The sequence below is a fragment of the Saccopteryx leptura genome, chromosome 7, assembly GCF_036850995.1.
Source record: "Saccopteryx leptura isolate mSacLep1 chromosome 7, mSacLep1_pri_phased_curated, whole genome shotgun sequence".
Taxonomy (NCBI): Eukaryota; Metazoa; Chordata; class Mammalia; order Chiroptera; family Emballonuridae; genus Saccopteryx; species Saccopteryx leptura.
In genome coordinates this window covers 91,993,715-92,006,889 of record NC_089509.1, presented here as the reverse complement: position 1 = coordinate 92,006,889, position 13,175 = coordinate 91,993,715, and the positions used below count along the sequence as shown (strand labels likewise).

Genomic DNA, 13,175 nt, shown 5'->3' with positions numbered 1-13,175 from the left:
GAGGGGGGCGCACCACACTGGCCTGCTCCTCAGGCCTGCGGGGACTTTCCCTCGCCTCTTCCCAGCCTCCGGAGGAGAGGCGGGAAAGATCTAAGAGTCAAGACGAGGGAAACTACAAAGGAGGGCAGCAACATTCAGAAAAACACAGTTGTTTTTGGAAGTCAATCCCTCGTTTCTACGGCTCAGCCTCCAAAAACCACATCTCCTTTGGATGTCGGGCCAATTCGAAGGAAACTGTATCTGAGAGAGAGCGCTAAGGCGCCGGACTTGACAGAACAGCGTGTGGGTTCTGGTGTCAGACTTACGGGGTCTGATTCGTGGAACTACTGCCGGGTTCACTATGTGGCCCTGGGCACGACATCAAGCCCCAGCCTGTCATCTCTAAGGAAGGGGTGACAAAAGGGTCTGCCGTCTAAAAAGGTTGTAAGGATTAAAATAAGGCATTTAGCACCGTGCCTGGCACAAAGTAATCTCTTAATATTTGTTTTACTGGATTATAGGGGTTTGGCGGCGACTGTCTAGATGGGAAACTAGTACCCCCGACTAAATTAAATTCCCTGTTCAGGGTAAGGTAACCGAGTGGTCCAGGAAGGACCTACCTTCGGCTGCTGGGTCCTGGGGTCCTGGATGTAGTCCCAGTCCTTGCCGTTCAGGCTGTACGAGACCTTAAACTTGCGCACGAATGCCCTGGCCTCCACCGCAGTGATGCTGTCTCCGCCCCGGGCCCCCTGGATGATGACGCCCTTCACCGTCTTGGGTGCTGCCAGGTCCACCTGCAGCCACTCCTCCCCTGGCTGAGCCTGCGGGATCCGAGGGAACCAGCCCGAGCGGCTGCTGACCAGGCGCGCGGCGCTGGGGCTCCAGAGGTACTCCCGGGTGGAGGAGGCGGAGATCTGGGCGTCGGGGATGAGGCCGGAGAGCATCCCCAGCATGTTGGAGCAGGGGGCGTCTGCGGAGAGGGGAGGAAGAGACTAGAGGTCAGAGCTGACGCCATGCTAACCAGGGACCGCCCCCCCCTAGTGGGGAAGCTGTGCAAAACAAACCCAAGCTGGGACCAAGCCCCGTGAGCCAGCACTCGTGTCTTTGCACTGCAGGTAGAACGGTGCTGTGGGGAAGAGCTGAGACTGGGAACCAGGCCGCCTGCGTTCACGTGCGCTTTGCCCCTTCCTAGCTGTATGACCTTGGATGCCACTGCTCCGTGCCTCAGTTTCCCAGGTCTACAGGAGGACCAGTAGCTGAATTTATCTCTTGGGTGTTGTTGCGAGGAACCCTACAGCCCAGGGCCTGCCATTTCTAAGCATCTAATGCTGTTAGCCAAGGGCTCTCATTTCTTTGTTGGTGACACCCGTCCCTGGTGACCCCCCCCCGGGGGGTGGTGGTGAGCATTGTTTCCTGGGTGATTGCTTTTCTTTTATAAAGATTTTATTTATTGATTTTATGGGGGGAGGGGTTTACAAGAAGTATCAACTCATGGTTGCTTCACTTGAGTTGTTCATTGCTTGCTTGTTGTATGTGCCTTGACTGGGCAAGCCCAGGGTTTTGAACCGGCGACCTCAGTGTTCCTGGTTGATACTCTATCCACAGCGCCACCACAGGCCAAGCAGGTTGATTTGTTTTTCCAACTGGATGAAAACTTTTCTGGGGCCTGACCAGGCAGTGGAGTGTGGATAGAGCGTCAGACTGGGATGCAGAGGACCCAGGTTCGAGAACCCGAGGTCGCCTGCTTGAGCGCGGGCTCATCTGGTTTGAGCAAGGCTCACCAGCTTGGACCCAAGGTCGCTGGCTTGAACAAGGGGTCACTCGGTCTGCTGTAGCCCCCCGGTCAAGGCACATATGAGAAAGCAATCAATGAACAACGAAGGAGCCGCAATGAAGAACTGATGCTTCTCATCTCTCTCTTTTCCTGTCTGTCTGTCCCTATCTATCCCTCTCTCTGTCTGTCTCTGCCACACACACACAAAAAAACCCAAAAACAAAACAAAAAAACCTTTCTGGGGTCAGAACTCCACTTCCTCAGGTGCTACGGCAGCTTCTGACTGCCTTCCTTCCCACATGCTGTTCCTTCCGCCCACATGCTCTTCCCTCAGTGGTCTCCAGACTAACCTACATCATCTCCCAGGCGTAAGTGTCACGCCCTCAGAAAGGCTGTCCCCACACTTTCAATCAGTAGTCACCTAGGTCCCTTCCGCCACTCCTTCTCAGAGCAGCCTGCTCTTTTCCTCCAGACACACCTTAGTTTATAATTACCCAGTGCTTGTCTTTGTTAATTATCTACCTTGCCCACTAGCCTGAAAGTTCCATGATGTCAGAGCCCCCATCTGCCTTGCTGCTTCCCAGCCCCAGCTCCCAGCATGGGGCCTGGCTCACAGCGGGGCTTCGGGAAGTATTTGTGGAGCAGATGAGCGAGTGGAGAAGGCAGGCTCTACCGTCAGTGCGCATTAGATACTCCTAAACTGAATTACACGTCCTCCAGGTGCTCCCAATTCCTCACATCTCTCTTCAATTTTCCAGAAAATGAGTTCGAACTGAGTCCTTACTAATTAAACTGTGCTGACCAGACAGCAGTGTGAAAGGGACAGGAAACAGTCCCCTCGGTGGGGTTAGGGTGAGCCACTCCTGTAAGAGGAAAGCAGAATCTTTGTGCGAAAGCGACAAGCGCGGAGAAGTTGTGCTGAGAATGTGGGTTCCGTTCCTGGCTCTGCCACCTCCCGGCGGGGTGACTTTGGGCCAGCTGTTTATGCTCTTTGAGCCTTGGTTTCCTGCCCCACTCACCTCACAGGGCTGTTAGAGACACTGGGTGAGATGGTGTGCAAAGAGGCACGTGAAGCCTAAAGCAGGGTCCCCCCAGGGAGCACTCCCTCAGAGCTGCAATGACGAGGGGAGGGGGTGGGCAAATGTACACTGAAGGCCCTTCCAGGCCAATGAACTGGGTCTCTGCTCATAGGCCATGCCCACCCCCTCACTTTCTCTTTTGGTCCTTCTTGCGCCTGTGCCAGTGAGCAAGCTGTGACCTCTCCCTGGTGGACCTTCCCGCCAGTCTTGACCATGTAAGGCCTGTGTGCCCTCTGCCTTCAGCTCCGTCACCACTCCCCCAAGGAAGTCCTCTTCCTCCCTGACCTCCAAGACGGGGTCAAGTCCCCCACAATGTTCTTTATCATAGTTTTGGCTTTACCTTTATTTATGGGTTTGTTTATTTATTACTATATCTTCCTAACTTATCCGGGTATCCCCACAAAGCTGGCTTTGTCGTGCTCATCACCGTATCCAAAATGCCTTGCATAGCCCTTGACCCCCAGCAGAGGCAGGGGAAAGTGTTATTTGAGAGCGGGGCTCTGAATTCAAACTGCCTAGTTTCAAACCCTGCTTCTACCACTTTAGCAGCTGGGAGACCTAAAACTCTTAGTCTTGGTTTCCTCATCTGAAAAGTGGAGAGAATTTAATAACATCTACCTCATAGAGTCCTTATGATGATTATAAAAGATAACATACCTTATGTGCTTAGAATGGAACCTGGTATATAATTAGCATTCAATAAATGTTAGCTAGTACAAACAGTAGACGTTTAATAAATATATAAGGAAGAAAGGAAGGAAGGAGGAAGGAAGGAAGGAAGGAAGGAAGGAAGGAAGGAAGGAAGGAGGGAGGGAGGGAGGGAGGGAGGGAGGGAGGAAAAGGAAAGGAAAGAGGAAGGAGGGAGGGAGAGAAGGAGGGAGTAAGGGAGGGAGGGAGGGAGGAAGGAAGGAAAGAAGGAAGAAGGAAGGAAGGAAGGAAGAAGGAAGAAAGGAAGGAAGGAAGGAAGGAAGGAGGAAGGAAGGAAGGAAGGAAGGAAGGAAGGAAGGAAGGAAGGAAGGAAGAAGGAGGAAAGGAGGGAAGGAGGGAGGGAGGGAGGGAGGGAGGGAGGAAGGAAGGAAAGAAGGAAGAAGGAAGGAAGGAAGGAAGAAGGAAAGAAGGAAGGAAGGAAGGAAGGAAGGAGGAAGGAAGGAAGGAAGGAAGGAAGGAAGGAAGGAAGGAAGGAGAAAGGAAGGAAGAAAGAGGGAGAGAGGGAAGGAGGGAGGGAGGGAGGAATTCTGCCAGGATTTGAGTTCTTGAGCCAATCCTCCTTGAAAGGTCACACGGTGCAATCGTGCTATTGGCCGAGGGCTGAAGCAGAGAGCAGAGCCCAGGGTGCAGTCAGCTCCCCGTGCTCACCGGAGCCCCACCTCACCTGTGACCCGGCAGCCGAAGAGCTCCAGCCGGAGGGCAATGCCCGAGTGCCAGGTCTGAGGGCGGACCCTGACGAACCTGGTCAGCAGCGGCGTGTGCAGCTTGTTCAGAACCACCTCCGTTGCATCGTTGTTGGCTTGGAATACCTGTAACATAAGACGTGGAACCACATTAATAAAATCCCCATTTGTAGTCTGGCCACCCGGGCAGCCTTTGAAGGGAGTGGGAAAGTTCTGTTGAATTTTATTTCCCTCAAGTTTAAAAATAATCAGTGTGTTTGTTGTTTGGGGATTTTTTAGAAGCACCATGAAAAAAAAACTTAATTTCTCACAGAGTTGTAACTTGAAAACAATAAATGGTCTTCACAAAAACTTTTGGAGGCAAAGAAAATTTTGCCTCTGGGCTGAGAGCAAGCAGAGGAAGACGCCTTGAAAAGGAAAAACACTTCAAATGCTGAGAGAAAGAGGGGGAAGAAAGTAGAATATTCTTTAAAAATGGAGTGGAAATGTCATCTTTTAGGGCTAGCGGACTTCACTCACTAGCTTGAACTTGACTTTCCCCTTCCCTCATGTTGCAGGCGTATAGTGATATTGAATAATTATAAAATACTTCATAATTGTTTTTGTTGGTTACTTAGAGGCCTCTGCATCATGAATGGGTGAAAGGCTGGGGGGCACCATCTACCCCTAGTGCCCCTGTGTCAGTCAACATGTTCTTGGTTCCTTCTGGTCTTTGTGGTAGGGTTAGGGTTGCAGACGGTCCCCTTGGAGTCCTGAGCTGGCTTCCTCTCGCTGAAGGCCCCGCCCTATAATGAAATCCATCCCTGTCCCCATCTGACCAACGCATCTCTTATGGGAAGAAAGGCTTTTCAGAATAGTTTCTAATCCAACATGGTCGGAGCAAGTCCTAGCTTACCAGATGGCCCGAATCAATAACTGCCATATGGACCTTATGCTTTTTTTCCCCCTCTCTCTCTATAAAAAACTAGTAGCTGGATCAAGTATATGTGAGTTTCTCTCTCGGTTTCCTGGATAAGGGTGGAAGGAAAGACCAACTAAATCGGGTTACCATCACTTTTAAACCATACCTGTGGGTAGCTGTAACAGTCAAGTGAGCCTAACTCTATGCACAGCCCACTCTGCCACAGCCAGTAACTTCTCCTGGGTAGGGGGAGTAGATGCTTCAGCTCCTGATATCTAGAACATGCCAAATGTTTGGTCATTGACAGGGCTGGGCACCTGGTATATTTGAATATGAATACCTTCCAGCCAGACACTCTGCAAAGAGGATTATGTCTACAATACCCTGAATGTGAAGTATGATTATTCCCACTTTATTGATAAAGAAACAGGCTCAGAGATGTCTGTCTGGATCTGAAGCCCTTGCCGTGTTCTTAGGCTTTTAGGCTGTGGTTTCCTAGGTGGACTCTCATCTCTTTTAATACATTTGCAGTATTTATGTTGGCGGCTGAGAGTCCAGGAGCCCTTACGATCTCCAAGCATGGATTGAACGGAGGTAGAGCTGCTGTTCCTGGTATGTTTATAATCTCAACTTAGAATGTTCTGGGTAACAGCAAAGAGCCGCACGGAAGCTCAGAACTAATGAACAACGCGGTCCTTTCTTCTCCCGGAAGTGTAAATAGGAGCTCTGCCACTTGCCAACCTTGAGCCCGCCATATTTCCTGCTTGCTGAGGTATAAAGTTAGAGCCATTATATATATAGCACACCACTGGTGGTGAGGACGAAGGGTTAAGAGACAACACACCTTTTGCAACCAAATGAGTAGTGGCTTGCTTAAGATAAACACAGGAAAGACGAGGAACAGGGTTTCACCAGCCCGCTGGAGTCTGGTCCCAAGGCCATCAGTTTCCTCCTCCGTGGCCTTGCTGATTGCAGGGAGCACAGAGGCAGGACCCCTTGATCACTCACTCATCCCTCCCAGGTTCAGTCTCGCTGCTTTATTTTGCACAGTGACTGAGGTTAAAGAAGGGTGAGAAGACACAAAGTAGGGAAGGGCAGGGCCAAGGAAACTCAGGAAAAGAGGGTGAGAGCTGGACACTTGGGAGAAGACCCGCAGAGAGGTGGAGGGAGGTGCCCGAGGCTCCTAATCTCAGAGAGGGATGAGTGGAAGGAGGGAGCAGGGCCAGGGAGGTCCCTGGCCTCACTGGGTCCTTTCCTTGGCGTCCTGGGTGTTTATAAAACCCTCTGTCGCTCTGAGGAAAGGGATAGAGGAACTGAACCCATTCAGGGAAGATGAATCAGTTCTCCTAGAATTCAGCATGAGGCGGAGGCTTTGTGTTTGTTTTTTGTTTTGTTTTGGCAAGGAAGAAGCAAGTGCAACTCTTGGCTTATTTCTGCCTGGTGCTGTGAGCAGCGGGGGGCCACCACTGGCCGGCTCCCTGAGGATGATGACAGTGACTGTGTGTGGCCTCCATCAGGAGATGCGAAGGAGCTGGAGGGGAGGGGGCCTGACTGGCCATGTGAACACGTAATTTGGAGTGTTGAGTGGATCTGAACTTCAAGACAGCTGCAATCCACAGCACACACACCACGCTGATTCTGTTTAGAAACACAGCACGTCTTATGTGTTTTTAATATCCCATTTTATCTTATCTGACCCCTTCATTGCTCAGTCTTGGCAGATAATACCAAGAGACCTTTCTCCCCCCCCCCCCCCCCCCCCACCACGGGAAGGAAATGCCTATCTTTGGACTGCCTTCGGGAGGCTGGCCTGTGCATGAGTGTGGCTGTGCGTTGTGTCCCTGTCCAGGGAGAAGGTTGGTTTTCCCTTGGATGCACGTGGTCACAGGCTTTGAGGGAGCCCCTCCCCCTCCAGGTCTCTGCCTCCAGTGCCGTCAGTCAGAAAGGGAGGCACACACCTGGTTGACCTGCCCTAGGCCATCAACGTGGCTGCTCAGCTTGAACTTCACTCTGCCATCCCGTTTTCCTCCACTTCTCTCATGCCTGGAACCAAATGAGGCTCCTTCTTTCTTTCTTTTTTTTTTTTTTCAACGTGACCTCAATTACCCTTCATGTTTCCAAGCCCAAACCCTTGGTTTCTTGTTCGGTCTTGACCTTGTGCTCATATCTGCCCTCTGCAAATTTGGACCCTTTGCTTAAGGAATGCCATCTTATTTTATTAAACTATGTATATACCTTTCACTCTGAGTGTGGCCTTCTGGGGGGAGAAGAATGCAAACAGCACCGAACGAGGAGCCAGGAGATAAGACTCTGCGGCTCATTAGCTCAAAAGTGAGGGCCCAGCGCCCTCCTCTACTCAATCAGGGGAGTGGACGAGTTGATGTGTAAGGTCCTCTCGTGCCCCCAGGTTCTAAGGCTTCCTTCACAAGAGTTTTCTATCAAGCACCACCCAAGGAGTGTCCACTTTGGAACAGGGCGTTTTAGTTACCCACTGTCCCTTCTAGCCTAAGTGCTTTTGTGGACAAGTGCTATGGAATTTATCCACTTAAAATGGTGCCCAAACACATGGTGAGTGCTCCACTCAGAGGGAGAGTATACCTTGTTGATGTTTTGGTTCAATAACCATTCAAATTATTAATAACAAACAGTAATAAATAACAACACCTTGGTCTTTCTATATATATATTGTCTTTCGCCAAAAAGACATCAAAGTGCAATTTATGAAAATCCATTTTTAATGGAATATTAAGCACTTTCTTTTTCTCCTGACCCAATGAATTTACAAGGTCTCTATTTCTCTCCCTGTATCTTCCTATTTAGAGCTGGTCAATGCTGTCATATATTATCCATCTTTACGACTTTCTCAATGCTTCTGTGGTTTCAGAATCACCCTTCATACGTTTTCTGATCAAATTCCCTGAGATGGATCCTTGGCTTCCAGTCTAGGTACTGCAAGGTAAGGGGATGTGTGCGTGGGAAATGACGCCAGGAAATTGGTTTTATTCCCTGTTCTCTGCCGACTCACTGAATCACTGTAGGCAAATCAATAAACCTTAGATACCTTGGTTTCTCCTTCAGGAAAACAGAGTGGTAACAGGCTCGCAGATAGATACTATACAGTCTACCAGCTCTCCTTGCTGGCTCCAACGCCTGCACAACACCCAGGACAGATGTTCAGCATGGAAGCTATGTCACAAGTAACAAATGGGTCTTTGTTAAATCGGGAGAGTCCCAGTTCTGAAGCCACTGACTCCCAAGTGTAACCTTGAGGCCAAAAAATTTCAAGCCATAACTTCGCAGTGAGATGTCCATAATGCTGAGGAAACTCAGTGGCTTGACAGCATGAGGTCCACCCAGACGGGCATATAGCAAACGTGATGATCAAGCGATAACCTCTGCTTTAAAAGCTGGGTGCCACAGATAGTATATGTTTTCGCTAATTTTAAAAGAAAGATGCTAATATGGTTGCCTTACTGCCCAAAAGAAAACCAAAAGTATGTTCAAGGTGACCTTAGCTTTCTTAAGGGGTAGAAATAGATATAAATAGATATATTATATAGATATAAAAGCTACATTGAACATTAAGATTTCTTCAAATGTAACTCTGTAAACCAGGTTTAAAAAACAATTCAGGGCACAAAGTGGTATGGATAATCCATTTGATGCCTTGCTAAATTCTGAACATAATCCAACACTTTCCAATTGATTCTTGAGACCTTTGGGGTTTTTGTTGGTTTTTTGTTGTTGTTTTTTTTTTTTTTTTCAGTAAGACAGAATCTGAAACCAGCAGCACCTCGTGGATTTTGTGATTTGCACCTCTGGGGGGGGAGGGGTACCTGCCAATTAAATTGGCTGCTGTCCAACATCTCAGTGTGGTTATTATCGATATACCTTCCCCCAACCAGAAAAAAAAAAATCAGCATGTTTTGACCATGGCTGTGACTCAGAAGGCCTGGTTTATAACACTATGTAAAATAAAAGAAAATTATATAAAAAAAATCTAGCCAGAAAGGACCACTGATGGTTTCTGAGGCCAGCCTTTGTCTGTTTTTCTCCCTATTTCTAGTCACCACTACTACCTCTGCCGGCTGTCTCTTCCTTAAGACCCAGTTGAAGAATACGAAGTGACTTTGGCACTGCTGAGAACAGTGAGTGTTTTGGCCTGCCAGCCTTGGAGGTCTCTGGGCCTAAGCGCCTTTCTGATGTGCCATTAAGGTCCGCCATCAGCATGCAGGTGCCCAGGACAGGGGAGACGCTGGCTCCACGTCCATCAGATCCTGGGAGGGGTGCAGGTTCACGCATCACCCGGCTCAGTGAGCCTTCCTCAGTGAGCGGGCCAGTGGTGGACGAGGCAGACTGACTACGGGCACTGCCTCCCATCAAAGCAGGCCCCGGTGTTCAGTCCGCACACGCCTGTCTCCTCACTACCTACGGTGTGACCTACAGTTTACTTCTAGTTTGCTGTAAATATCTGAACACAGCCAGCTCCCGGGACTGCAAAGAAAGCAAGAAATTTTTCAAAGCCAGCACAGTGTTGGGGCCCTGAGGTACGAACTATGCAGGAAATGTTCTTCCACTTCTTTCTTTAAAAAAAAAAAAAAAAAAAGAATACTTCTCTCCACTAATAAATGTTTCATTGCACCTTTTTCACTCTGCTTGGCACAGATGCCGAAGGGGGCGGAGGGCGAAGCGGCAGAGAGGAGAGGTGGCGGGACGGAGGGTGGAGACCGGGGAACCAGGAGCAGCACCTTTAAAATTCTCAGCAACAACAACAACGGTAGGGACACATCCTCACCGCCGCGCCCGGAGCCCAGGCCGGTCCCCCCTCTCCGGCCCCTCCCTTGCACTTTCTCTAAAGCCAGCCATCAGATCCACACGTAAAAATAAATTGTTAATCAATGCATGCCACCCTGTTTAATTAATTTGTTGCACCAAACAGGCAGGGGTGGGTGGTGTGTGTGTGTGTGTGTGGGGGGGGGTGAGCGTTATACTCTGGGAAAATGATGTTAAGGTAATGGACATTTCCCCCCTTTTTATAAATCACAGTCCTGACATTTCTCTCTTAAAGCTCCTCCTTAAAGACTATAAAAAAAAATGGTTTTAAGCTGCTTTCCTTCTAGTGGATGTGGGAACTTAGCCAGACACAGAGTCAGAGAGACGTGCCTCTCTCATCTAAATGAGAGAGAATACAGGTGAGGGGAAGAAGGAGGGGGGGCGAGCAAAGAAAGTTCCTGAACCACCACATGCCCATCGATGGCCGTGATGCCCTCCTGTCTCCTCCTCCCTTGCTTTAGGGCTGTTTTTGTCATCAAGCAGTCCTGCTGATGTGAAGGAGGGGACGGAGAAGCAGGAGCTGTCACGGGGGGCGGGGTGGGGAGGCCTGTAGGTTCCTCCTGGGGGTGGGAGGCGCGTCCCCATCTGTGTGCCTGGTGGGGCCGTCAGATTTACTGCGGGATTACGTTACCCCCGTGGAGACACCGAGCGCTGGAACACGGCACGCTAACAGGATTAGGGTTTCAGGATTTGAGACAGGAAAGCATCAGGAGGAGAGGAGAGGAGAGGCGCTCGGGGATTCGGGGCCAGAGGAGAGCGGGGTGGGGGCGCGCGGAGCATCAGAGCCGTGACGGGCTGAAGGGGGTGGCCCACGTCCTCCCAGGAAGGTGGAGGAGAAACAGACATCGTAACTGGGCGGGAAGGGCCCTCCGCACCGACAACCTTCCTAAAACAGACATGGCCACGTTGTTGAACTGGCAGGTGGGCAGAAGAGAAACTGGAGGTACAGGGAGTGAGGTCCCTGAGCTTATCTGCTACCTGCGTTCCTCCTCCCGGAGGAGTCTCAGCAAACCGGAGAAGGAACTCGGTGAGAGCAAGGGCCCCACCGTCCCCCTGAGGAGGCGCTGGCCCTGCTGCACAAGGCTCTAGGGTTCGGGCAGGAGCACGTCCTCCCAGCACAGGGCGAGAGCAAGGACCCCGCAGTCCCCCTGAGGAGGCGCTGGCAGGAGCACGTCCTCCCAGCTCACGGCGAGAGCAAGGACCCCACCGTCCCCCTGAGGAGGCGCTGGCCCTGCTGCACGAGGCTCTAGGGTTCGGGCAGGAGCACGTCCTCCCAGCACAGGGCGAGAGCAAGGACCCCACAGTCCCCCTGAGGAGGCGCTGGCCCTGCTGCAGGAGAGACCCCAGGGTTTGGGCAGGAGCACGTCCTCCCAGCACAGGGCGAGAGCAAGGACCCCACAGTCCCCCTGAGGAGGCGCTGGCAGGAGCACGTCCTCCCAGCTCCCGCGACACCACGCCGCCCTTCCCCTCGCCCTGCTGATCTGCTCGGTCCTGCTGGCACGCGTGCACCGCGGTGACCCGGGAAGCACGGGGAATGCAGCATCAGGACTGCAAGCACCAGGAGGCTGGTCTCCGCTCCCAGAGGCGACGCAGCACCCACGGGAGCTGGATGAAGGCAGCCATGGGAAGCCTGGTGGAGGAAAGTTTCCGAGCTGATGTATAATGACATCTTCCCTTGAGCTCCCTAAGTGGAGAGGCTAAAGGTCTGAGCTCATCCCGTGGCAAATGGATAAGGGACAAACTTAATTACCTAGGGCCCTGGATCCTTCTCGGTTATAATGGAGGGGGGCAGGTAAACTGGGGGGGGGGAGACTTGAGTTTGGAAAGGGCACCAGCCCTCTTCTGAACACACATAACCCTGGTGAGACGATGCAATCACGTCCATGACTTCTGAAGGCTGATGTCCATTCCTAGCCGATGGTTTGAGTCATTGTCCTAATCTCATATACAACAAACACAATTACAACAATAAAAAGGATAAGGGGAAGTCAGTCCATCCTCTAGGAGGTTTAAAAAAATAAAAGGTATTTTTGGAAAACTCAAAATTATTAATTGGAAGAATGGTTGCGCTCCTAAGAGAAGAATGAGGCTAAGAGAGGTAACGTTTATCAGGTAGCGCAAGTGCAGGACCCATCAGATGCAGGGAGAGGTCTGGATGACTTATCAGGTCCCTTCCAGACCTCTGATTTTAAAAGAAGCAGATATATATCCCATGGGGCCTTGTTACTTTTTAAATTGATAACTTGCTTCAGCTCAAGAAGAGCTTTGTGGGTCTAATACATTAATTATAATCGGCAGAGAGCTTTCCATCTACAGATCCCAAGGTGCTTTGCCAACAGGAGCTGTGACACCATTCCATCTGGGCAGATGGAAACAATGGGGCCCAGAGCAGTTCAGAGAAATTTCCAAGGTCACACAGCGCATCGTCTAAGAATAGGCACAGTGTGGTTAGAACCATGAGCCAACTGATTTGGGGGGGGGGGTTTGGTTTTCTGACACCATCCTCTCTCCTCCTCAGTCTTCTGATGGTTTTTACAGAGGTTTAAAAATTCTCAAATGGCTTTCAAAATGATTTGTTTTAATTTAGAAAATAAATATAGGACAGAGGATTTTTGAAGTTTAGGGTGTTTGGTTTCAAGGGTTGTGGCCAAATCAAATGCAAAACAAGTTCTTTCAACTCTGCCTCCTCAGGATTCTAGGACAGAGCCCAGACTCTGCAATGCTGAGCCTGGCACTCTAGGCCATGCTGTCCGAGCGCGACTTGCCTTCCGATCTCTCTCTGCTATAACAAAGGTTCTCCAGGAAAATCCACACCTCTCGACCTCTGGACCGAACATCTAGGAAGCCAATCTCCCTCTGGATGCAAGATGACGAGCAAGGCATGAATCAGTTTGTGGAGAACACCTGCCTGGAAATCAAAGCCTGGTGACCAGGTGCCTTCCACAGGGACCCGATGGTTCCCATGTCGCTGGGGCAAAGTACGTGTCTCGGAGAGCTCCAATCCACAGTCTTTGAAACACCGTTCAATTCGGAAATGAGTAAGTTGGTACCTGAGGGTTCTCTGAGCCCCCTGGAGGTCATCATTACATTAATAGGATGAGCTTAGTATATTTCTGCCACTCATTACGGGGTAGTTCTAAAAACTTTGGACCAAAACCTTTTCTCATCCCGGTCCTCACCCTCCCGTCCCCATTGTGGTCATCAGGATATATTTAGCA

General features: G+C 50.5%; 1 protein-coding gene across 2 annotated transcripts in view; it reads right to left on the bottom strand.

Annotated features, from left to right (window-relative positions):
- NRP2 (neuropilin 2) overlaps positions 1-13,175 on the bottom strand; it is a 121,564-nt gene that overhangs the window by 56,643 nt on the left and 51,746 nt on the right. For both annotated transcript variants that reach the window (XM_066346358.1, XM_066346357.1), the window contains exons 8-9: positions 4,205-4,349; positions 600-949 (exon numbers count right to left, since the gene is read on the bottom strand). In XM_066346358.1, the coding sequence (XP_066202455.1) occupies positions 600-949; positions 4,205-4,349 (495 nt within the window). The remainder of the gene's footprint in view (positions 1-599; positions 950-4,204; positions 4,350-13,175) is intronic.